The 26229-nt window shown below is 45.3% G+C and overlaps 1 protein-coding gene across 2 annotated transcripts in view; it reads right to left on the bottom strand.

The window, feature by feature from the left end:
• Nucleotides 1-26229, bottom strand: part of LOC110526274 (A disintegrin and metalloproteinase with thrombospondin motifs 18) — a 47878-nt gene that overhangs the window by 13436 nt on the left and 8213 nt on the right. The window contains exons 4-18 of one of the 2 annotated variants that reach the window (XM_021607089.2): nt 20193-20460; nt 19467-19666; nt 19175-19258; nt 18917-19067; nt 17975-18080; nt 16895-17032; nt 16606-16759; nt 15549-15644; nt 14892-15040; nt 7297-7469; nt 5684-5814; nt 5431-5554; nt 4429-4673; nt 690-810; nt 37-163 (exon numbers count right to left, since the gene is read on the bottom strand). In XM_021607089.2, the coding sequence (XP_021462764.2) occupies nt 37-163; nt 690-810; nt 4429-4673; nt 5431-5554; nt 5684-5814; nt 7297-7469; nt 14892-15040; nt 15549-15644; nt 16606-16759; nt 16895-17032; nt 17975-18080; nt 18917-19067; nt 19175-19258; nt 19467-19666; nt 20193-20460 (2267 nt within the window). Of the gene's footprint in view, nt 1-36; nt 164-689; nt 811-4428; nt 4674-5430; nt 5555-5683; nt 5815-7296; nt 7470-14891; nt 15041-15548; nt 15645-16605; nt 16760-16894; nt 17033-17974; nt 18081-18916; nt 19068-19174; nt 19259-19466; nt 19667-20188; nt 20461-26229 lie in introns of those variants that run through there. The other variant, XM_021607090.2, reaches the window with a different exon arrangement.

Genomic DNA, 26229 nt, shown 5'->3' with positions numbered 1-26229 from the left:
ACAGAGAGACAGACTGAAAAAGAGAGGGTTAATTACTAGGCTGGGCAGGGCTGCGTGTTGCACAGGTGAGAGCTGAGCACTGGTCGGGTCTGAGGGTTGCACTGTGTCGAGTTGACTTGGGTCCGCTGATCTTGCAAACAGATGGCTTTTGTCGAGATCCGACCTGAAAGAGAGAAAAAGAGAGAGAGAGAGAGAGAGAGAGAGAGAAGGAGAGCGAGGTAGACAGACAGACATCATCATTCCTATCAGTTTGCCTTGTCTTTTACGACCACTGAAAAGGTCACACACAAAGCCCAAGCTCTTCTCCCGTCTGAGCAACACAGGGGGGCTTGACAACTAAAGTAAAGTATGAACGAAATAGTGACTGGGTAAGCTTGTCTAGAGCTCTCTGTCTGCTTTCACCCTCCCTACTGGGATAGAGTGAATAGAGCAAGGGAGCCACTGATCCAGGCTCACATATAAAAACACACACATTCGCTGACATACATTGATGAGTGAATAGGATAGAGTACTCAGGGAGGTCTGTAAAGGACCAAGGGAGACCGTGCAACCTTTTCACTGTTGCTTACAAAGATGCTTTTGATGAGCCAGAATGCACTTCCTGCTAGCCCAATGCACCACACACATACACACACACACACACACACACACACACACACACTCATGGAATTCTCTCATCCTGGGCTCACCTCCAGCACACGGGGCCGAGCAGTCAGAGCGAACCACTCCCCATGTGTAGTTGGGTTTCCTCTCACTGCGGGGCAAGGTGTACTCCCACACCACACCCGAGTTCTTACCCTGCAGCAGGATCTGAGGGAGAGAGGGAAAATATGACAGTGAGGTATTGGATCTGTATTAGCACCTCCACAAGTGTGGTTAGCAGTCATTCCCCTCCCTGCCAAAATAGACAAGGCTAAGCATACCCTGAAGTGGTTCCAAGCAATGGACCATAGAGAATGACAATGAAAAACTAAGACAAGTGAAGTGACAGGAAACTGGTGACTTGGTGACAATGGTGCTGTGGAACTGTGTGTGTGTGTGCGTGCGCATGTGTGTGCGCGTGCAAGTCTTTGTGTGTGTCTGTGTGTAGCCCTTGTAAGGGTCCAATAGACAAAGCTCTGTGACTGAACTGAAAAGTGACCGCTTGGCAGACATAGATGTTGGATTATGGAGCACAGGCTGGGGTTGCTTCTAATGGAGTGGAAAGCTCTCTCTCAAATGAAGGGCTGCTTTGTTCCCCATATACTTGGTCAAAACATTTTGGGGTCAATATTCAAACCGCCAAACTGATGGATTTGTTGACAATGCCCAGCAGCAGTGACACTGATTCAGGCCTGCAAGCAAATGGCTAATTATTTACCTATTACAAGTAATTGTCTCTCATATCAAACTCTAACATTTGTCTCAAATGTTGTTGTGTATGTAAACCAGTAAGACACACACACACACACACACACACACACACACACACTTTAATTACTACAGGGGGTTCAGACTTTTACAAGCTAAATATGCTAACAGCCTCAGCTCTCACCGTAGATTATCCCTATTGTAGTCCAACTAGAGCAGAGGCAGGGGGTTTACACATGGAGAAGACATCTGTACTGAGATCAGATGTCTGAAGGAAAGGTCCTCCTGTTCAATGTACTGGGATCAGATAAAATGACTGTACATCTGTCCCGTGGGCACGGTCAGCGATATGAACTTTATGTGCATCCGGATAGATGTTGAAACATGCGCTCTCCAAAGCTCAGTGAAGCAGGACATACGAACATGAGACTGCTCTGTACGGGCTCCAGAGGCACTCTCCAGTGAGTCCACAACAGGTAACAGAAACCAAGAACCTGGGCAGTAGGTATGGTGAGAAGCGAATTGGATTTAAAGCGTTATCAGAGGAGTCGTTGCAGAGAGGGTTTAGTGGAAAGAGAAAGTGAGGTGGAAAATGTTGACTTAGCTATGAACTTAATAAAGCTTTAAGCTAACCCCCAGAGCTTCCAGGCTAAATATATTGCCCTGGACCTGTGCCATTGGACCTTTTCACACTAGCCTTTCCAGGACCGGTCCAAATTTACTGCTGGCACTGCACAGCAAACACAAGTTCCAGAACGCAGTCCCAGGGGCTCCCCTGTCCATCTGGAGCCCTGACATCAGACACAACACGAGACAGCTCTCCCTAACCCTGCCTGCCTGGGATAGTCCACAGCCCTAAATGCCCTCTCCCCACCTCCACCGCCATCCAAGCCTCAACCTAATTCACTGTGCATGACTTCTCTCTGATATGCCGCAGTGGTTTCAAACAGACAAAAACCCAACAATCTCATTTTGCCATTCTCACATGACAAGAGTAGATTAATGCCTATGAAAATAATAATTCCTATTTTGTACCAGGGTATATTATTAATTTCACTGTAGCGCTCATTAGGCTAAGGGGGAAATGATGATGAATTACAGAGTGGCAGACATCGCTACAACTCCCCAGCATCACCTACTGCCTGCCTGCTGCCCAGGTCCACAATCCTCTGCTCTCGACTGACGTGACCCCACCAAACACTTTGCCACTTTGTCAATACAGAGGATAATCCCTATTCCAATTCAAATAACATCCCTAGAGCTCACCATATGTTGTGTCTCATTTCTCCCTGCCTTTTTCTTGACATTCTCCCGTCTGATTTGGCTATATACATGAACACGGTCAGAGTTTACCCTCACCACTCTTCAACATTTGTTTTCAGGAATTGTTTCTAGCCGAGTCAGGGTCTCAGAGCCATCAACATTGTTCTAGTTTTCCACGACAGCGTAAAAGATCTGCCAGGCTCAGTGGAACCCAGTTTCCTTCCCTTTCTGCTACCTTTATAATTTGGAACGCATTTAAGTCTCTCTCTCTCTCTCTCTGTGCCCTGACCCAAGCTCTTCAGATCTATACAGTTCAATTGCAGAATTCTTTTAATCTTTTAAACTGGGTCCCTCTCTTCTTTTTTGTAATTACGGAACATAGAGAGATTAATGTCCTCTCATCTGCAGATCAGCAACCTGCTACTGCTAACCCTGCTACTGCTAACCGCACTAGTGGACACATGACTCTCAGGCTACATGGGAGAAACCACGTCAGTGCAGCGAGCAGCATGCTGTTACCACACTCAGAATGGAGCACTAAGCACTTTAAAGTCCATCAAATCAGGCCATTTGAACTTTGTGTGGTGATGTAAAGCTAACAAAAAAACATGTAGAAAAACATTTAGAAATGACATGGTCAGATCCACTCTTTCTGCAAAATGACAAAAATTACTGAAAGGCATTCCAGGGATTTTACTATGGCATTTCTCATATATTTATAGGCGCCATTTAAACTTCAGCTCTCAGTTCACAGGCAGCCCGAGGCCGAGGGCTTTGTCCAAACTAGCTTTTACATTACTTTCACCTTGCCTTTGGTGGATAGATAACAGACCAAACTTTCCAAACTCACCTGGTTTTCCCCCTCTTTTTTTAAGAGTTCAAAGGGCATGTGAAAAAAGCTTGCCACCGTTTACATAGCTATCTGGGGAATATATCCTCTGCCTCTCAACACCCTAACTCTTAAATATACAAACTAAAGCATGAGCAACCTCGAGAGCCACTTATTCTCCAAGGACAATCAATAACACTTGTTTTCATTCGACTGTCAGGAGCTTCATTTCTATTCTTTTCGACCATCAGTTGCAGCAGTGAGTGACGACAAGTAAAGGCTTGCTTTTACCTCAGAGCTTAGGCCTCTGCTCTGACAGGTAAGACAAAAGAATGTCCTACGGGCGTGTAAACTCTGCAGTGTCCAACCAGCTGCTATGTCTACATCCTTACGTTTTTAAAAGGAAGACACTAAATCATAGGATCACATACTAGAGCCTGTGACACATAAGGTGAGGTGTCCACCTTGACCTTAATGGTGAATATGGAAGCACGTCGGCCCGTTTAGCCTAATTGACCACTTTTTCTCCCTTCTCTGGCTTCCTCTCTCTCGCTCTGTCGTTCTCTATCTCTATCTCTCTCTCTCTCTCTCTCTCTCTCTCTCTCTCTCTCGGCCACTGCTTTGAGATGCTTGACACCTCTCCCTGCCACTCTATTGAAGTTAAAGCCGCTGGCCTGGTTTCATATTTTTTTTCTTCTTTTGCATGAAGTGCACGAACCTGGAAGTTCAAAGCACATGGCGATCTGTTTGAACCCCAGACCTCTTGATTATAGAGACGAAAGCCCCGACAACATCAGAATCAGGACACAATTCATCCTGAACCCCTCGTTGTTGTTGTTGGGAGTTTTCTCTTTTTTCCCGCCCACCCTGCACTACAGCCTGGCCTTGTTTTCATCTGGGTGAGCATCCGAGCCCTGCGCCAAGGCCCTGTCACCGCTAATTCGGTAACGGATGTCAGGGTAGATGGGGACGGAGGGGCAGCTTACTTCAAAGACCAGGGTCTCATTAGTGGGTCCAGCCGTGTACAGGCTCTCTGGGTGGTTGAAAGAGCGCTGATAGTCAAACACCGTCCCACCGAACTGGAACTTTCCAGGCCAGTCCACTGTCCAGTCCCCTGTCAGATAGTACTTCCTCTTCAGGGTGCGCACAGCCAGGTAGCTGGTGGAGATCTCCATCTCCTGAACATGGATGCTCCGCGCTCCAGGTGGGATGGTCACCATGGCGTAGTATTCTGAACAGGGAGAGAAAGAGCTCATTTACCTTCTGAGAGTCAGGAAATTGATTTATTAGAGATTCTTATTTTGTACAACATGGCAACACTCATTACACTGTCCTGTGTATATTCAAGTATTTCACTGGGATGAATTATCATCAAGACCAAACCCAAAAGTAGATTACCAGTGCAGAAAACACCTTTCAACTAACAACTTTCCCTGGTTTTAATCTTACCTTTGTACATTGTATTACACAGTGTTTTATATAACATGATCATACGGTGCTGTGTTTTCAGTAAAGAGGTGAGACAGTAAGCTTAATTCACTGAGACAGCATAAACCATTATAACTCTCTGCAGTATACGGCTGCCCTGGTGTGACGACGCATGCAAGCGGCCACATAAATAACTTTCCACTATATTAGAAGCAACCCCAGCCTGTGCTCCATGACCCAACATCTAGGTCTGCCAAGCGGTCACTTTTCGGTTCAGTCACAGAGCTTTGTCTATTGGACCCTTAAAGGGCCACACACAGACACACATACATACACACAGACGGTGATCTGGAAAGGTTGCTCTTAGCCAGTTGTGAGAGTATAGTATGAGGTCTGGAGGAAGGGACCGTATCCCCCACAGTGGCATCTGCTAGAGAATTCATCCTGTGATGTTCAGATAACTCTGCCCCAATGACACTGTGCCAGAATGGTCCGACAACAGAGCTCCCACTCTCTTCCACTGCATCAAATTGACCCGTCAGTCTTCGCGCTTGACGTACCATTAGCTCTGTGCTGGAGGACGTACTGGCCTTTGAAGAACTTGCAGGTGGAGTTGTCCCCTCTACAAACTCCACAGGCATCCAGAGTTGCCTTAGAGCCCAGCACCTGGTCACAACCTACCGGCTACAAGATGGAAGAAACAGAAGGAACTTGGACAACACAGAAGGCATCCTGGGTCCTACATCACATTCAGTAGACTTAGATGTAGTTAATGAGTTGCTGTACATCATGTTCCTCAAATCTGCACTTTACCTCACAGACTCCTTCGATGCACAAGTCCCCTCTGTGGTCTGAGCAGGATGTCCCGTCCTTGACTTTGCTGGCCATGGCAAAGAAGAAGTCAAAGTCCTCGGCGATGCAGTACAGCTTGCAGATATCCTCAGCTGCAGAGGACATAGAGAAGATTTAACAGGTGTTATAAACAAGATCATGGAGGTTACTCTGCACCTGTGCATTAACCAATTCCTCCTTCCCAGGTGTGAGTCTCCAGGACTACATAAAGAGCACAAACCTCCGTATGGCCTCTCTCTGTCACTGGTACACTCCATATTACAATGTGGGGCTTGGGAAAGGCCTATGGTAATGAAGGAACCGTACTCGCCAATTGATGAGGGCAAGCTAGGAGCCAATCGATGGAGTAATGGTGAATAGTGTATTCGGGGTTCTATTGTGTTAAAGATGCATGTCCACTGCAGTGCAATGTACGGACCCTCTGGGGACTGAGTAGCAGACCTCTGACACATACGTCAAACCTGAAAGGCTGTTACAAATGGGCCCATAAAACAGGAATGCAGGGAGGGCAGCTTCTCCACAGATCTCACACAGAGTTCCAGACATGGGTTCCGGGTTCTCTGTTCAACACACAGTCATAGTCTAATGACAGGGGTGTTACCAGCAGCATGGCAACAGCCTAGTGACACAGGGGCATCATTATCTGACCAGCTTCAGTTTTGGGACTCTGGCTATTCAGATTCCTTCCGTTTTGTCTTAATGTCAATCTGTTCCATTACAGAGGATGTGAACCACTGAATGCATTCCAGAAGCATTTCTATTTGACATTTAATGTTAGTAATTCACTTCCGTAGGCCAAGTCCCTTGATTTCATAAAGTCTATTGGATTTGGTGCTTAGAGCCCAGTTAGACTGCCCTTACCTCCTGATACCTCGGCTTGTCCTCTGAAATTGTGCCACAGTCAGACACTACAGGCTGCCCTGGGGGCTGGGCCTTAGGGAGTGTCCCTCCACAGGGGGAGAGAGAGGGAGGAGGGCGAGCGGTGTGGAACCACTCTACAATCACGGAGCGACCATTCAACTCAGTCCCCAAGAGGCTTTTCGGGATCTGCTGCTTGCATCTTCATGAATCAGCGTCTCACTAAGGTAAATGGGGTGACAGCCAAACTCTCTCTCTCTCTCTCTCTCTCCCTCCCTTCTCTCTCACTCATACAGTATGTATGCTGTAGACACAGGTAAAACCTGCCTTAAGGGCTTCCTTTATAATATATTCCTTCTCCCTGAGAGAGCAGGTGGCTACATGTTTCCCATGTAGATTAGACTGACCGGTTATCCACAGCCCTCCCAGGCATGAGTAGACTGATACACATGTAGAGTAGACTGACACATTGATGTGGTGCACATGAGGCATGTTTTTGGCTTCAACATTCAAATTTGTCAACCAGGACATAACGCTCTGATCAATCTGCAATGCTAATTAAATGCACTTTTTTTTAACAAGCCTGTACTGTATTAACAAACAGTGAATCTATCCAATCTGGCTGAATGAGGTGCATTCTAGATGGACTCTATTTGCTCATTAAACATTTACCCTGTTCCTAATTACAGGGGGAATTGAACAAATAGTTGCCATACCTTCCACCTTGGTGTAGGGCTTCCATTTGTAGTACCATCCCCTGAAGGGTTTGCTGTTGTACTCAGCACACTGCTGAGCACGGAAGTCCACTCCGCTGGGCTGGCACGGCTTTGTGTTACACAGCTGGTTGAGACGACTGGAGCCCTGGCAAAACTTCCCGTTGTGTTGTGGCCTAAAACAACAGACAATTAACACATGTAGACCCAACACAGATGTGGCATAGGTTAGGGCAGGCATTCTCTTCTCCTTATGTTCAACACAAACTACCAAAACTAACCTGTTGAAGTAATTAGTGCAGGCAGGTAATGGTGAAGTGACTATGGATAGATAATAAACAGCGAGTAGCAGCAGTGTACAAAACCAATGGGGGGGGGGGGGACAATGTAAATAGTCCGGTGGCATGAGAAGGGACTCAAGCCAACATTTCTAGGGCCCTGTTTTGACAGTTTCAAAGCAGAATGAAATAAATCACATTTAAGACAAAGTATACAATGACAGCCTCAAAACAACACTACTACTCAGGTTAATGGGTTTTCATCCAGGTTCCCAACCACTCCTGTGAAGACAGCAGCCTCAAGTACCTCCAGTCTGCCACATTAATAGAAAAGGCCTTCTGTTCTTAGGAACAACCTACCAGTGGAGGCAGTTGAGGGGAGGACGGCTCATTAATAATGGCTGGAACGGAGCGAATGTCATCAGACACATGGAAACCACGTGTTTGATGTATTTGATACCATTCCACTCATTCCCCTCCAGCCATTACCACGAGCCCGTCTTCCCCAATTACGCTGCCACCAACCTCCTGTGGAACCTACTCACACCGTTTCCCTGTTGTGAGCCTGATAGGCTGTTTTAAAGTGGAGCGGTGCACTTCTTGGGCAGGCTTCCACTGCCTAACCTCAGAGCGAATGAATCTCCGTTAGGCTCTTCCTGCTGGAGCAGAGCCAGCATTCACTTACAGCTAAGTGAATGTGTGGATGTCGGTGTTTGTGTGTGTGTGTGCTTGCGTGTTCACACATGGGGATCAGTGTGTTGTTAAATGAGAAGGAAAGTCTTCCATGATTCATTCAAGTGACTGAGTAATAAGTCTTCATTTCAAACGCCCTGGGTAGATGTGTGTGCATTAGTAGACAGTCTGGGTTCAAAATGTCAACCGAAATAGAAACAAATAAACACAACACTTGTCATAGTCACCTAGACAAGCTCTGGGAAATATTATTGGATTTCATTGCCAAGATCAAATATGTAAGCTAACACAACAACAACATCAGCCCAGACACTAAACAGCAAAGCAAAACACAATTAAAAAAAAAAAAATTGATTTGTGGTAAAGCATAAAACCTCAAACCACTAATTCCTATCAAACCACACACAGTAAAAATATGATATGTGTATTATGTTAAGCAACAAAGCGGCACACATTCCATCATTTATTTTACTGTCAACACTCGATACACCGATAAATGCGAGCGCTGATAACAGTGGATTGTCACACATAAAACCTGGATGGCAAACCTCTTTCTGGTGCGTCCCAGAGCTGCTAGGAAGGCCCAGAATGACAGGCTCTATTAAAGGTGTCTGTGTAAACCTCCAGTTCGCAGAGCACCACTTATTTTGTGTGCAGAGATCTGGGCCTGAGCTCCCAGTCTGATCCTATTAGGGCTTAGGAACGGAGACATATAGGCCCATATGTTAGACTGCTTATGAGGTCTGCAGACAACCAGACGTTGTCGGAGTTCTAACAGGGGTTCGGGTGCTACTTGTTTCATTCAGGGAGATGAGGTAAAGGATCATTAACTACATTCAGCCGCTGGCAAAAAAAAAATATTGAGCGGATGGTCAGGGGGCTGGAACATAATTACAAATCATTTCTAGACGGCAAATTGACCGCAAGAAGCCCAAACAGATATAATATTTGACTAAAACATAATCATTTCAAACCTTGCTTACATTTTTATACGATTAAATATATCTCTCTATTATGTGTGGAAATACTTTGGAGCAGATTTCAAACATTTGCTGGTGTTTTTATAGTCTTTCATGTTCAACAATTTAAAAAAATGTAATATTAAAATTCCAGAAAAATTGGGGTGGCCAAATAAAATCACCCAAAACTTTTTGGATAGCTGACTACTCACTCACATGCATACCAGCCAAGTTGAACTTCTTGTTATACCCTTTTTATTTTCTTCTCTCTCTCTCTCTCAACAGATGCTGTACCTCCAGCATCCCAGAGGGACATTAAATCTCATGGCGACAGCTATGAGTCCAAATTTCAGTGGCCTAGAGGTCATCCTGTCTGGCTAGTCGTCACCTGCTCTCTCCCTTCCCCCTCTTCCCCCTCCTTGTCCCACTTTCTCTCATCCTCCTCCCTGTCCCTCACACAGCGACCACCACTACACAGGGTCATCTCTCTCAGGCTCCTGACCACCCCTAACCACCACTACACAGGGCCATCTCTCTCAGGCTCCTGACCACCCCTAACCACCACTACACAGGGTCATCTCTCTCAGGCTCCTGACCACCCCTAACCACCACTACACAGGGTCATCTCTCTCAGGCTCCTGACCACCCCTAACCACCACTACACAGGGTCATCTCTCTCAGGCTCCTGACCACCCCTAACCACCACTACACAGGGTCATCTCTCTCAGGCTCCTGACCACCCCTAACCACCACTACACAGGGTCATCTCTCTCAGGCTCCTGACCACCCCTAACCACCACTACACAGGGTCATCTCTCTCAGGCTCCTGACCACCCCTAACCACCACTACACAGGGTCATCTCTCTCAGGCTCCTGACCACCCCTAACCACCACTACACAGGGTCATCTCTCTCAGGCTCCTGACCACCCCTAACCACCACTACACAGGGTCATCTCTCTCAGGCTCCTGACCACCCCTAACCACCACTACACAGGGTCATCTCTCTCAGGCTCCTGACCACCCCTAACCACCACTACACAGGGTCATCTCTCTCAGGCTCCTGACCACCCCTAACCACCACTGGACCTTTGCTGCCCTGCTTCCTCCCCAGTCACTCCACACTAGTACTCCCACCTGAATCAAAGGCCTGCTGGATCACACTCCCCTTTGTGTGGTGCGGAGCCCCCAGTGAGCCCTACTGACCTCTCCCCTCAGGGCCTACTGGACCTCCCCTATGCCAGGCTGTGATTAACCCAGGGGTCTGCAACCTGATAGCGTCACAGGCTGCACACACTGTCACGCCCTGATCTGTTTCACCTGTCTTTGTGATTGTCTCCACCCCCCCTCCAGGTGTCGCCCATCTTCCCCATTATCCCCTGTGTATTTATACCTGTGTTGTCTGTCTGTCTGTTGCGAGTTTGTCTTGTTTCTTCAAGTCTACCAGCGGTTTGTGTCTCAGATCCTGCTTTTTCCAGTTTCTATTTTTCTTGTCCTCCTGGTTTTTGGCCCTGTCCTGACCTGTACCTGCCCAGCTGACCACTCCGTCTGACCTAAGCCTGCCTGCCGTCCTGTACCTTGGCCTCTACTCTGGATTATCGACCCCTGCCTGCCTTGACCTGTCGTTTGCCTGCCCCTGTTTTTACAATAAACATTGTTACTTCACACAGTCTTCACTTGGGTCTTACCTTGGTACCTGATACACACTGCCAATAACTGCTGTGTTTTAACCTTTGTAAAGCATCTTTAAGAGCCTGTCAGATACTGTCGTGAAACAGACAATCTGATCATCACCGGTCCCATGCAACATTATAAAGGGTTTTTACTATCAAACACCAACCTATGTTGCCATATTTATCAAGACTGTTCATTCATTTAATCTGCCAGGTGATTGCTGTGTTCAGAGGGGGCTTCCCTCACTACAAAATTCAAATGAGACTGATAAAAAATATATAATTTTACACCTGCAAAGATGTGCGTTAGCGCCCTATCGACAGTCTCTTCAAGATGATTTGAAACTTTTGAGGTTTTAAAAGGTCTGCAAACAAAGATATAATATTTACTGAATAGAATTGCATAATACATTATATAATATGTTCTGTGGTTTTTGAGGAGAGAACATATTCTCCTAATCTGTAAACTACATGGGGATGTTACAGTCTGATAGCCAAGATAGATTGAGGGCAATCTATCTCCAGAACCAGAGATTATACCAAGATTGGGCTGCCAAAATAATCTGACAGATTGCTTAAAATATACTCTCCTGTTCTCACGGATCAGAGCTAAAATGTGATTCAAGGGGACAAACAGATCCAACAGTCCAATGGTGAAAGGGAAGACACTGTGCTCAGAATGGAGTTACTGTTTATATGATTCTAATACTGTAATCGACAGCAAACTGTCAGAAACACAGAAAGTAGTCAGCAGAGAAGTATCATTTATATTAGATTTTTCTATTTAACTAAACACAGTCAGTTAAAAACGAATTATTATTTACAATGACGGCCTACCCCGGCCAAACCCTAACGATGCTGGTCCAATTGTGCATCGCCCTATGGGGCTCCCAATCACAGCCGGATGTGATACAGCCTGGATTTGAACCAGGGACTGTAGTGACACCTCTTGCACTAAGATGCAGTGTCTTAGACCGCTATGCTTAGGATCTTAATTTGAGACAGTTTGCTACAGCAGGAAGATAATCCTGCAGCAACAGGAAATGTAAATTATTATGTGGATTATAATTAATGGACATTTGTGTATGGGGTTTGATGCATTTTCCGTAAGGGAACATTTTAAAGTGGAAATTATAAACTTCAGAAGCCTTTTTAAACATCAAATACTCTACAAGTTTTACATTTCCTGCACTGCAGAAAAGTTATCCTGCAACAGGGTGATCAAACTGAGATCATGTTGGATCTGTAGGTAAAATAACAATACTAGGTCAGGATTCGCCATGATTCCCAATTCGCAACATCAACCAGGATTTAGTGGTTGCTTCATACTAAAAAGACCTCTTAAATGCCAAAAAAAAAAACATTTTAAAATCAACATTACTCTTAAAGTGGATTATAAAGTGGATTATACTTCTGTAGCTCCATGTATGGTCTGTCTGCTAATCACTGACTGTATAATGTTCATCGTATGAGGGTCTGTCTGCATCTGGCTCCCCAGGCTGGTCCAAGCTGGATTAAGTGAACAATCAGGTACAGCAGAAAGGACAGCACCTCACCAATGTCAGTCCTCCAACACATATATGGCTCGTTGACTGGACAGACTGTTGGGGGAGAGAGAGGGAGAAGGAGTTTCCAACTCTGTGTTGAGCCACTACATCCAATCCAATTGAGGGTTCCCACTTGTGGGATTTTGTATTTCTTTTGCTTTTGTCTGCATGTATTGATTTGAGGTACCAGTAAAAGCCATTGAGACGTTGCGCCATTAACGAAAAGAGACATACGTAAGTGAGGAAGGTAAGGTGGACTTCCCATGCCACATAGTTTACACACAGTGACAGCATAGGAACACCTGTGCCTGGGAAGGTCACTCTATCATGCCTGTGCTGAGAGAAGAGGTCCTCCACCAACCTGCTGCAACTGCTGGGATGAAACACCTGGGCTTACACCATCAGACACACACACACACACCCACACCCACACAAACACACACACACACACACACACACACTAAACTGTCCTGGAAATCATATCTGCCATTACATTTCTAAATCATAGTCTTACGAAATGACATTTCTCGATCATAGTCTAATTGGTGTGGCTAACAGATCACCATATTCATCAATATTATGGAACAAAGAAATCAGTGTTCTCAACACACTGGAAAGGTTTGAGTTGAGGTCTTCAATATCATTGACGCAAATCAAAGTGGTTGAGTGGCTGGATGTTATCCAATAGGCATGATCACATCCCATCCTGCAAGACACAAACCTGAGAACAAGCCAGATGCTTAGAAATCTAAGCCACCTGTCTATCAATAATGTCCCTCCTTCTTTCAGCTCCTTGTCCTTTTCTGAAGCAGCCAAGCCCTCCAAAGCCAAACATGCCCTCAGAGGAAGTCTTAATCTCAAATTAATACAGAATCTTCTTGAGCTTTCACATCCATCTGACTACTAGTGGGTGTACCAGGCAACAAGCACACGTAGCCTGACATCAATCAGACATATTCTGAGAACAATCTAGGAAAGAGATAATTATTTTACCTTTATTTAACTAGGCAAGTCAGTTAAGATCAAATTCTTATTTACAACAACAAGCTGGTTGTGATACAGCCTGGAATCGAACCAGGGCCTTAGACCACTGCACCACTCGGGAGCCCCCAAGTGCACAGAAGATCTGACAAACTCATCTGGACCTGAGAATTTAATTTAGTGTTGGGGCATTTGTGTGCTATCTCTATATTTACTTGTGTGTGTTCAGTATATGCCTCGGCTGTGACTGCTTGAAGAAGAAGAGGTTTGTGTTTCCTAGGGAAGTCAGAAGATTGGACAAGTAGCTTGAGGCAGAGCATTGAGTAGCACTGAGCAGGTTAAACTGGCATGAGAGAGAACCCTTTAATCTGGCCTGCTGTCTGTTTGTAGACTGACAGATAATAGTTTAATGGGCTGACAGCCAACTGGCAGGCAGGCAGCCAGGCAGGCCACGCTCTCAGGTGCTCAGTTAGTAAGTCAGGGGGAGCTGACTGGGAGGAAGGCCATGTTTACCTGTCAAAATCCAACCCTGTTCTGTTTGCACGGAGCAGACACACTGTATGTGGAACTCTTCATGTGTTCTATGGTGGTGCTGGTAGAGACTTAGCGAAGACAAGCAACAGTTGAGGTAAAACGTGGCTAATCATGCCTCAAGCTCATCTATCCATCGGCCGTCTTGTATGGAGCGTTAGCTCTGCTAGACAAGGTAAAGTGCCTCAAAAGAGGGAGGAGTAACTTTCACAGTAACAATCCTCTCTGGGGTATTACCAGGGGTTCTTGAGTTCACCCAGTGCAAATCTAGGCTTGTTATGGTAGGGGAGAGTGTGCTAAGTTGAGCCAAAGGGGTAAGTTCAGCCACCATACACAATAATAATTTGACCAAATATTTTAGGAAGAGGTCATAATTTCATGGAGTCATGGAAAAAGTGGTAAACAAGGTAGGTCCAAAAAACGGATTCTCACCAAGTCAAATGAATTTGGTGTGTTAGACGTTTCAAGTGGAACATTTTAAGATTGTTCTATACACCAGTTGGGGTCTCTATAAGTGTGAATATGAGGTCCTAAACCTTGCATGAAAGTGCCTCCTTGTAGCTTTGTGGGCTAATATAGTCAAAATGTTTGTCTTGGGGTAAGTTGAGCCAATGGTTGAGCCAAGAGCAAGTCGAGCAAATGTAAGTATTTTCATTACAGGCGTAATGCAAGGCATTATCGTTGGGATATGAGGTAACAACAGGGCCTGACCTATGATAATTTGTAGACGACTTTACTTACCCTGTCCCATGGCTCAACTTACCCTGGGGTAAGTTTGGCCAAGATACCACTTTTTGGGGACAAGCTTTGTTTTCAAAACTGTAATTTTTACATGACTTCGGATTATTTACAGGGATACACAACATCCTAAAATATATGTAGATATTTTTGTTAAAAATAATACACCTGACCCCCTAGTATGACAAACAGTACTGTACCTGGGGCTGGTGCAGGATCGCTCCCTGTACATCACCCCTCCCCCACATGTCCTGGAACAGTCCGACCACTCCAACCATCCTGACCACTGACCGTTAACAGCTCTCGGACCGTGGTCACCATACTTCACACACTGGCCTCGCCGACACCACTGTTGAGAGAGAGAGAGAGAGAGAGAGAGAGAGAGAGAGAGAGAGAGAGAGAGAGAGATGGGGGCGGGGTGGAGAGGAAAAAGTTGAGTTAGTATCGGTGGTAGGATCTTTGGCTTGCCCCAGTGCTGAGGTTCCTGGTTTGGGTGAATGCCCAGCACCACACCTGGAGACCTAGGCCTGTCTGAGCCAAACCACACACTCACACACATCACCACCTTTCTTTCTCTCCCAATATCATCTTTCACTGTGGAAAAAGAATAGGAGCCTTGTGTCCTTATGGGACATTTAACAATGCACAAAACGCTCCTGCAGGTGTGTGCATATTGGATTTGTGAGTGAACCTGTCTTTTGTCCTTGGGCATTTGTGTACGCGTCCCTGTGTGTTTTTACGTCTGTGTGTGTTTGAAAGTGTGTTACGCTGAATGATAATGTTAGAGGGAAATCCCTGTCTCCTCCCATTCCGTTCACGATGGGCAACATTGCCATGGAAACAGATGGTACACTTACCATGTCAGTCCCACAGCTGGTGCCCTCGGCAGCGGGCATGAACTTGGTCTCACACCGGTGACCTGTCCTGTGGCACCACAGTGACTTACAGATGTCCTGCCGAGTGACCGGAAACACCAAACAGTGAGTCCAGCATCTGCCTCCCCTCATCAGAACACCACCACTACACCACCAACATCCCACTGCCATGGTTACACGCAATAATCCCCCATTTCCAAAAAACCTGTCAAAACCAATCATTGTATTCCCTGAAACACGCTATTCATGTATATTTTATTTCTTCCCACAATGCAGTATGTATGGAGAGATGAGGCATTGGGAGCCAGGCAGTGGACCTGTGCCACGCTGGCGTGCCGCCCGATTGCATCTGGCAGACAGCTAGCGAGACCGGGGTTGTGAGAGAGCTGGTCCCCCCCGTTCTAATCTAACTCTGCAGCAGACTGACTGAGCTAGTGTGCCACGGCCAGCCATAAGAGCAGAGCACGCGGCTAATTAGCTCTCCTCTGCACCGTGCGAAACGACCGCAGAATCCCAACAGGGGGAAGAAACACGGGGAGGCAAACATCCCAAATCCTTGTTAATTAAGATGTAGAGTCACCTACGTCGAGGTTCAGGAGACGGGTTCAAACTTAGGGCTGGCGTTCAGGAGAACACAAAAGGTTGTATGGGGGGATACACAATGGAGCAGGCTATACCATGAGCACTAATCCTACAGATGGACTGGCGTGGATGTTGATTTCCCACACACAACCTCCTTTTCTTGACCCGTTCCTTATTCATGCTGGATTTGCATGTCAATGCATGTCTTGTTGAATGTTTTATAGTGGAAGCTTAAGGAGGCCCATTCCCTTAGGCTTGTGTTCAAGTCTGTTGGACCCGTTTTGAATACTGTAATGGGAGATTAAATATGGCTGTTTTAGACATAGAATGGTTTGTCCCAGAAAGATCATGCAAATTAAATAATACTGGTTTTAAACCCTGCCTAGTTTTCCCAGTAGCACACTTGTCAGACAGTTTCATGCAACCCAGTAAGAATGTGCCTATCAGTGTCAGCTACCTTGACAAAGTCCAGGTTGCACAGTTTAGCCTTGGAGCCAAACTGCCACTTGCACTGTGTGTCAGCATCATAGAGCTGACCTGGGAGCTGCTCTGGGTATTTATACTGCCCAATCTGCCTGGGCTCATCCACCAGACATGATGCTTGAGCTGTTCTGTGGAAAAAAACCAAGAAAACAATCAGACAGGGACCTAGAATGATAGACTCCTAAACACAAACAGGTGCAGGAGAGAACCACACATCATTACATGCATGGCAGCCATATCAGTTGTCAATATATAAGGCTTACCCAAGGAAGCGGCTGAGGTATTGGCGACTGCAGGCAGACCAGGAGAAGACCCCGTTATTTCCTGCCAGGGTTGGAGACATGATGTTTCCTTCAGCTTTCCGACAAGGATTCCCCTCTCCATCATGGATCATCCCAAAACTGCCAGAGAGACAGATCATTGAGAGAGAGAGAGAGAGAGAGAGAGAGAGAGAGAGAGAGAGAGAGAGAGAGAGAGAGGTTTGAACTCTTACTCTTAGTAACCTTACAACATTTTTTTTTTTTTTTATAAAACTCGTTAAGCTCCATGGAGTGCGATGGGTCACACGTTGCCTCACGCTTGTTTTAGAAACAGATGTGTTATAGCCAGTCATGTGTTGATACAGCATTAAGGTCTACCCTCCTACAGAACAGTACATAGCTGAGGTTCACTAGTCTGTAAAAGATGACGTCATCTATTTAGAAATGACATGCCCTCAATTTGTCAGTGATTAATGGTATTTGGCCTGGAAGTGGTTTTCATCTGAACAATGTGCAAATTCTGGGAATGATTCCTATTAATTTGACCAAATGTGATTATGAAAATTACAGGAATTCTGACATGTTACCGGCTCGGCGTATCGAAGGAACAGGTTCTTTCCCGTTTGTGTTGAGAGAGTGCCAAGCAGACAAAGGGCTTCACCATAATAATTCAATCTCAAATGTCAAATATAAACTGCCTCTTATCTCGATGGAAACGTGTAAACACAAACAGAGCATACCCATCGCCTGTGGCGCTTCATATGGTTTCACACATTGTCGTGGAGAAGATGAAGTGCTTTGCTAGCATAATGCGATTGTTTCGGTCCGTATTCTTTGCACCTTTGATGTAGCACTGTAGAGTAAAGCAGTCCCATTGCAACTAAGCACGACTTTCTATAAAAACTAAGCCTGCATGCATTTGTTAGGACTAATGTCCCACCAATACACTGCTGTATAGTAACACGTTCATCACCTGCACTTGGTGTTCTCCTGTTTCTCCTAAAATGCATGGGGGTCTATTCTGCTGCATGTGAAGGTAAAGCTCATGGCTAGTGCTAATTGCGAGGGCATTGATGGACTTACTTGTGGCCTGATTCATGAGCGATGGTGAAAGCTAAGCCCAGTCCTGTGTCTTCATTAATCGTACAGCTCCGGTATTTACTACACATTCCACTTATAGGAGCAAAACCTGCAGAGATAAGCAGAAGGAGAGGAGGAAATGTAAAAGAGTATTGTACGGGAGATATCATGTATTCAAACAAAGCTACTATGTCTATCTACAAAAAACCATCAGACAACATAACTGTTCTGGGAAAAGGAAGGCCGCAGGCAGTGTTACACGACAAACTTATTTTCAATACAGGCATTACTATTGCCAACCTAAAAAATGCAAATACCACTATTAGAGGGAGCAAAGACTGCTGTTACATGGCAATAGAGGCAGTCTTTACAGTTTAAATGGTCCACGGAGAGCATGAACGCTATGGATTGTAGCAAGAAAGCTGTGGGCTGTGTTACAAAGAGCATATTTAAATCAAAGCCCCGCTTGCTCCTCACACTGTACGTCCCAAAGTACATACTTGTGGTTTAGGGCCGTTGAGATGAATTAATTATAGTTGGCTGATGCTTCAGTTTTAACTGATCTGACAATGCTGCCAATCGTTCACACTATTGAAGAGAAGAATAGAACGGGATGGGTGTAAGATGTGTGTGTGTGGGTGGGTGCATGTGTGTGCGTGCGTGCATGTATGCATGGCCATACTTGTGTGTATGTGTGTGTGAGTGAGTTTTTACAAGGGTGTATTTAGTGCAGGAGAAATCCCCTGCCGGAGGGAGTCCAGGCAGAGCATGCAGGATCCCGCCCACCCTGGAAGTGACCCCATGATCTCTGGTGCTGTCTAATCCCCCAGCAGCACCATTACTAAGGGATCTAATCTCCAACAGTCCCCTCAGGAGCCCTGGCTGACCTACTTCACCCCCGCCCCCGCCCCCACCCCTACCAACCCCCCCACCCACCCCCCTTACCCAGGGTGTCACAGGGCTCGTTCTTCCAAGAGCAGATGTCCAGGCCGGTGAGGAGCACGGCATGGTCGTGGCGCTTACCGATCAGGCCCGACTGCCACTGGCAGAAACTGTTGAGAGACTGGTCAGCGTGGTGGTTGATGGACAGGCCGAGCTGGGGAAGAGACAGAGAGGAAGAGATCAGAAGGGGAGACTGGAGAATTCATGACGTTGGGGAGACTGGTGATTTTTTTGTCAGGCACTCAGATCAATGTGACTCACTGGATCTTGCTCTAGAAGAAGCAGGCTGACCACCACAATGTTGATATCAGTTCCGATGGTCCCGTCTTTGAAAAGGCTGGAAACCTGAAACAAAACCAACCCAGATTGCCAGTTGTAGATTAACATTTCGGTTAAAATGAATCGTTGCTTAACATTTTGTGTGAAGTAAATACAGAAATCATGACATTCACTGCTTGTCAAGGCCAGGGTTTTGCTTAAGGATAAAATCTACTTTGGGATATGTTACATGACTGATGACTGACTGACTGACTGGTGTCCCTCCCCTGCTCACCATGTTCATAACAGTGAGGACGTAGGTGGTGACGTTCTCTCTGCCGTGTTTCTCCAGCATCTTCCTGTCTGCCACCACCAGCGTTTCCACATTCAGGGTCCCCACCTTGTTAGACGTGACGGGTGATCGCTTCCCCCTGCCTGGGAGCTCAAACTCATCAGGCATGACGAGACGATCCTCAGCAGGGGGCTTGGGAGTGTCTGCAGAGATATGGTAGACAGATAGAGGGCAGGTAGGGAGGGATAGAGATATGAAGAGAGAGAAAGAGGAGACAGGGGGAGAAATGCTTTGGAAAGGAGCTCAAATGACAGCTCCTCCTTTTTCCTGGACCTTTCCCTGATAAGAGCAAGGGGCCGGCAGAGCGTTGAAAGAGCAGGAAATATTCAAAGTCATTCACTCCTCATGCTGCTTCTGAGTTTTAATTTCAATAAAGGCCAGCTACTTTATACCCCTGGGCAATCTGAGCACTATATTTCTTTCAAAATACATTATACACATTACATCATAAACAATCAGTAGTGGAACATTTGAACATTTTGACCTTCATTTTTTGTTATTTGTCATTGTACTGTTATCATTCTGTTCCTGTGATAAAACTACAAAGCATGTCTCTCTACCATCTTTACTACCACTGTCCTGTACACACAGTCCCACGTGACTGAATGTGTTTTTCTCATGTGAGCGCATCAAAGGCAGTCATAATAATAAGGAAGTTCCCTTACATACATTGCTTGCGGCGTCCACAGAAGTGTTGTCTCTGCAGTTTCCCGTGCTGGTAGTCGTGGTGATGCTGGTGATGGTGCTGTAGATTTGGGTTGTCAGGTTGGGAGCTGTGGACAGACCTCTGGCCACCATGGACTTTGTGTTCAGCCGAGCGTTTGTAGACCACGTGTGGGTGGTGTCCACTCGGGGAGGTGTAGTTGTGCTCTGCAGCTAGGTGCTGGGGCAAGGGGGCGATGAAGTACTCATCATCAGACATCCGGATCAGACCTGACTGAAGAGCACAGATACCCCTGGGCCTTAGATTTATTCATCAACATTAAACATTCATCATGGTGGATGAAGACGAGAGCCGGATGAGTAATAAGTAATGTAGATTGTCATGTGTTAAGGAATGGCGTAAGTAAGAGGTCTGTCAGCAGTTCTTAGATAAGGCAGAAGGGACATAAAAATAGAGAGGAGTCATGTCAAACCAGACACAGACACAAGAAACCCTGGGACAAGGTGGTGTCTCCATAGGTCAGGCTCCCATAGGAATGTGACTTACTGTCTGTCAGGATGATAACACAAGGTACAAGAGGTAGTCTGGGACAGCTGTTCCTCAACACAGGATTCCTTACCCAGAAGGTTAGTGGGTTCTGAGACAATCTAGAACCAACTCTTACACTGTAAAGGGGTTGCTGTGAATTTGACAGTAACTTACAGGCAACTCAGTGGAGAGTACAATTATGTATTTCATATTACAGTACACCTACTGTAATATAAATACGGTATCAAAGAAAGTACTGTGTAATTACACACAGTACAATACTGTAGAATTGACTGTATTATACTGTACAAAAGTCAATGCTACCGTAGTCAGAATGAATGAATGGATAAATGTAATTAATTGAGAGGAGGAGTTTGTATTTTATCGTATTTTACTGTAATTACAAGGAATTGGTAAAAGCAGGTTGGTGGCTTGGTAAAGTATTTACACATCACAACATATTCATGCATATTTGGTGTTTTAGATCACTTGCACTTCTAGAGGCCTTAACAAAGTCTTTCAAACTGACAGCTACAGGGCAAACAGACCAAAAGGACATGGCAAACCACAACCATTTAAGGGTTCAAGACTTGCTGCCATTCCAATCTTTAAAATTAATGGCGCACTATAACCACATAGGAGTTCAATTTGTACAGCATTCTCACTCATGGGTGAAACAAATATAGCCTCTAAACAAGGCACGCCTCAAAATATGTTAATGAGCCATAAACAACAATTCTATGCACCCAAAAATGTTTTTGGCGTACGGTACCCAAAAGTGAAAACATGAAGTAGACCAAACTTTTTGGTCCTTTAAAAACCTGCTTTAAGTAAAAAAATATTGTGGGCTATAGCTTGGAAAATAAATACATGTGACTCTGAGTGACAACATAATGATGTTTGTTTCCAACATTAGCGCTGTTTTCCTAAAGATAAATATGCTTTGTGTTTTGTTTCTTTGTCACAATAATAACCAGTATTGTGATACTTGTATCGTCCCGGCCCTAGTATTCTAGGAACAGTACCATTCTACTGTTGATAATACCCCACATTACTGTATAAATTACAGTCTTCAGTTACAGTGTAGTTTACTTCTCAAACACGGCAGTAAAAAAAAAACTGCTGCCTACAACCTAAGTACTGGCAGTCGCCATGGATACAGCAGTCAGATACAGTGAAGAAATACATAAAGTAGCATGATGCAAGAGCTTTATATATAATAGTGCAGTCAGAGTGTAACTGGTAAAAGGTTGCAAACTAGTTGTGTTTAAAATGCTTGCAGGTCAACAGAAACAACAACTCAAAAACTCAAAGTGAAAAAAGTCCCTTTGAACAGACCTCTGCCAAAAACTGCTCTTTAACTAACCAGCTTTTCATGTAAAGGATTCCAATACACTCCAAAGAAAGGAATAAAGTGTTGAGACAACCTCTTGGAGACTGCCTGTAAAAACACAGTAAGGTGGGAGGCCATTAATCTTCAACTTCAGCGTGGTCCTGTTATCGGAGCTAGCACTGGAGGGGACTGAATCAATTTGATTAGCGAAAAGAGCTGAAACACAGCGGTATTCACTTTCCCTTCACATGTTAGAGGAGAGCTACGATGTATGAGATAGCCTCTCTATGGAACCCTGTCAGAAAGCCAACCACTGATCGAAAAGATCCAATATTAGCTCTTTGTCATCCTCCGAGGCAGATAGCTAGGCTTTTCTTCAACACCCTCCCTGTGTGTGTGTGTGTGTGTGTGTGTGTGTGTGTGTGTGTGTGTGTGTGTGTGTGTGTGTGTGTGTGTGTGTGTGTGTGTGTGTGTGTGTGTGTGTGTGTGTGTGTGTGTAGTTTGATGATTACATGGAACAATAGGGAGGTGGAGAGAGGGGTTGATGTTCAAGTCAAAAGTAAAAATATAGTTTCATAAATTATACAATCACAGAACATAAGGCAGCCAGCTACTGTAACACCTCTGAAAATGCATTTCACTTACTCACTAGTCAGCTTTCTGTCTATGGGCCATGTGCAACTGCCTCAGCACCAAGTCTTACATTTGGCAATCCATAGCAATATGATTCATCTTTGAAAGTTTGACATATAGATACAAAGCACTTTCCAATTAATAAAACATTTATAATACATATAATACAACTGTAGAATCCTTATTTATAGCATTACATTATATGGAAGTGTAAAATATTATTTCAAACATCACCACAGGCTGACAGTTTCATTTATACTCAAAATAAATATAAATGCAACATGCAACATGTTATAGTTCATAAGGAAATCAGTCAATTGAAATAAATGTATTAGGCCCTAATCTACGGATTTCACATGACTGGGAATACAGATATACAGTACATCTGTTGGTGACAGATACCTTAAAATAAAAGGTAGAGGAGTGGTTCAGAAAACCAGTCAGTATCTGGTGTGACCACCATTTGCCTCATGCAGCGCGACACTTCTCTTTCACATAGAGTTGACCAGGCTGTTGATTGTGGCCTGTGGGGTGTTGTCCTAATCCTATTCAATGGCTGTGCGAAGTTGCTGGATATTGGCATGAACTGGAACATGGTGTACAGAGCATCCCAAACATGCTCAATGGGTGACATGTCTGGTGAGTATGCAGGCCATGGAAGAACTGGGACATTTTCAGCTTCCAGGAATCGTGTACAGATCCTTGCAACATGGGGCTGTGCATTACCATGCTGAAATATGAGGTGATGGTGGCAGATGAATGGGATGACAATGGGCCTCAAGATCTCATCACGGCATCTCTGTGCATTCAAATTGGCATCAATAAAATACAATTGTGTTCTTGTCCGTAGCTTATGCCTACCATTACCATTACCCTTCCCCCACCATGGGCACTCTGTTCACAATGTTGACATCATCACACCTCTAGTCCACACGACTCCATACATGTGGTCTGCGGTTGTGAAGCCGGTTGGACGTACTGACAAATTCTCTAAAATGCCGTTGGAGGCGGATTATGGTAGAGAAGTGAACATTAAATGATCTGGCAACAGCTCTGGTGGACATTCCTGCAGTCAGCATGTGAAATGCACACTCCCTCAAAACTTGAGACATCTGTGGCATTGTGACAAAACTGCACATTTTAGAGTGTCCTTTCATTGTCCCCAGCACAGGTGCACTTGTGTAATGATCATACTGTTTAATAATCAGCTTCTTGATATGCCACACCTGTCAGGTGGATGGATTATCTTGGCAAAGGATAAATGCTCACTAACAGGGATCTTTACAAATTTGGGCAGAACATTTGCGGAAAGATAAGCTTTTAGTGCATATGGAACATTTCTGGGATATTTTACTTCAGCTCATGAAACATGGGACCAACACTTTTACATGATGCATTTATATTTTTGTTCAGTGTAGTTTTGGTTGGTTATAGTTGAGCAATTGTAATGCATTTGCAACAGCCCTCCAGCTGAAGGTTTGCAATATAAGACTAGAACAGAGTTACCATTAATCTGGCAGCAACGACCGCATCCAAGATGTTCTCTGGAAGAGTTCACTGCGCTGTGCTAGCTGAGCGTGCATTTATCTCAGTATGTGAAACGTGTCGTGTTACTGTAGAATGAAGAAGCAGTGGTTTGGTTTATTTCGCCTGGCAGGGCTACCAGACAGACAGACAGACCGGCTGATAAACACCCTGGCCTCTGACAGACCATCCGTTCACTGCTGTGGCTGTTCATGTCAGCAGGGTTAGACAGCGTCAGACAGCACTGGTTAGCGGCGTGTATCCACTTGGCCTCATCCACAGTGAGTTACAAAGAGAGGAATAATGGTGAAATGGACTTGATAAGCATTGGCAGACTAGAGAGAAAAAAAAATGTATTTTCTTTTGGTCAGCACTACTATATTATTATGTATTGCCTGATCACTTGTTTATGTGATTGCATGAGACAGAGAAAGAACTGAGTGAAGAAAGGTGAATGCAGCCATTTAATTGTTGTTTGGTTTCCCCAAACCTCTGTCCTTTCTCCCATTTGATGACCAAGTTAAGCAGTTCATTCCACTCTCTGACCATGTCTAAGATCGATCACTAAGAGTGCTGAACCTCACAAATTCTGTCTGGCCATGGAATGCCATCTAATCTCACCTCCTACTCTCCAAATCCAGCCCAAATAGCTGTGCATTGTCATCCACACCCCTCACACCCCATGACCCCTGTCCATTTTCTATGCGTGACACCCACCTCCCCCTTCACCCTCCTGATCCACATTTCCCCAGACTAGCAGGTGGCAAAGTAAACATAAGCGCACAAAGGGGGAGCCATGCAGAAGCTCTTGTTGTGAAAACAGTGGCGAGCCATGGCAGACTGCCAACATGCACAGGCATCCGCTCCCTGACTCCCACCTCCTGGGACAGGACAGAGGTACAACAGGGGCACTCTGGGGAGGCAAAGTCCACCATAACCCCATCCATCCCTCTTCTCCCAGGACCTGACAGAACCACCAAACCACCTCGTATCACTCATTCCTCCCCCGATGAGGATCAAAAGGCCATGTGAGTAACCCAGAGGCTCTTGTCAAATTTGGTTCTGTTTCTCCCATGATATTAATGGGCAGTAAATGGCATCGGGTGTCCGTCGATGTCTGTCAGCCTCGTTCTCTGTGTTGCTCCGGTGCTTTGTTGAGGCAGAGTGATTTCTCTTTCCGACTGATGGGTTTCAATCAAAAGGGGGTTTACACTAAATGCAGTGACGTCTATTTTGGCCGAGCCACGGGGTACCTTGTGTGCCTTTGCCTTCCTGTGTCACATTTTCCTCCTCTTCCTCTAATGTGACCTCGGCAGAGCCCCACATGCCTTCAAACACTGTGTCCAGACAGAGAGAGGATAACAGTATGACATGTCTTCACCACAGCTGGGCAGCCAGAACAGCCAGAACACCCCTCCTTATGAACCAGCCCTAGCTAGCCCCCGACACAGGCCATAATCTAGGAGTAGACCGCGTGAGGACAGAGAGACACTGACAAACTTGGGGAGGATACACAATGCTATACTGGACTTAGAAACCCTTCCACTTCCTTAATAGCCACAAGACTTGAGTGTAACCCGCACTGTCATTTCATTACACTTTTCCACTGCACTGTAAAGATCTGGCAGCCTGGTCGGTCTGGTGACTGCTCCAGCCCTTTGAACTGACGAGTTTAGGGATCTCACCAACTAACTCTCAGCAAACTGTCAAGCAACATAGGCCTATGCATGGATATATGGATGCTATTTGTATAAATCTCTGCTATGCATTACATCAATAAAGATAATATTTTCTGCTCATTTTTGCAGTGGTGACAGTAGTACTTCATCCCAGATGAGCCCATTTTTAACATTTGCATATGTTTTGTGAAGCTACCCTGAACTAAGCCTCTAGCATTATTAACAAATCTGACAGCGACCGAATTACTCACACAAACTGAAACTGTAAAAGAGACAAAGATGGAGGAGACAAAGTACCTCTTCCAGGTTCCAACCCCTATCTGTGTAAATCTATTAGCATATTAG

The sequence above is a fragment of the Oncorhynchus mykiss genome, chromosome 6 (genome assembly GCF_013265735.2).
Source record: "Oncorhynchus mykiss isolate Arlee chromosome 6, USDA_OmykA_1.1, whole genome shotgun sequence".
In the NCBI taxonomy this organism is placed as follows: Eukaryota; Metazoa; Chordata; class Actinopteri; order Salmoniformes; family Salmonidae; genus Oncorhynchus; species Oncorhynchus mykiss.
The sequence above is the reverse complement of the archived record's forward strand: the minus strand, read 5'-3'. Positions and strand labels throughout refer to the sequence as shown.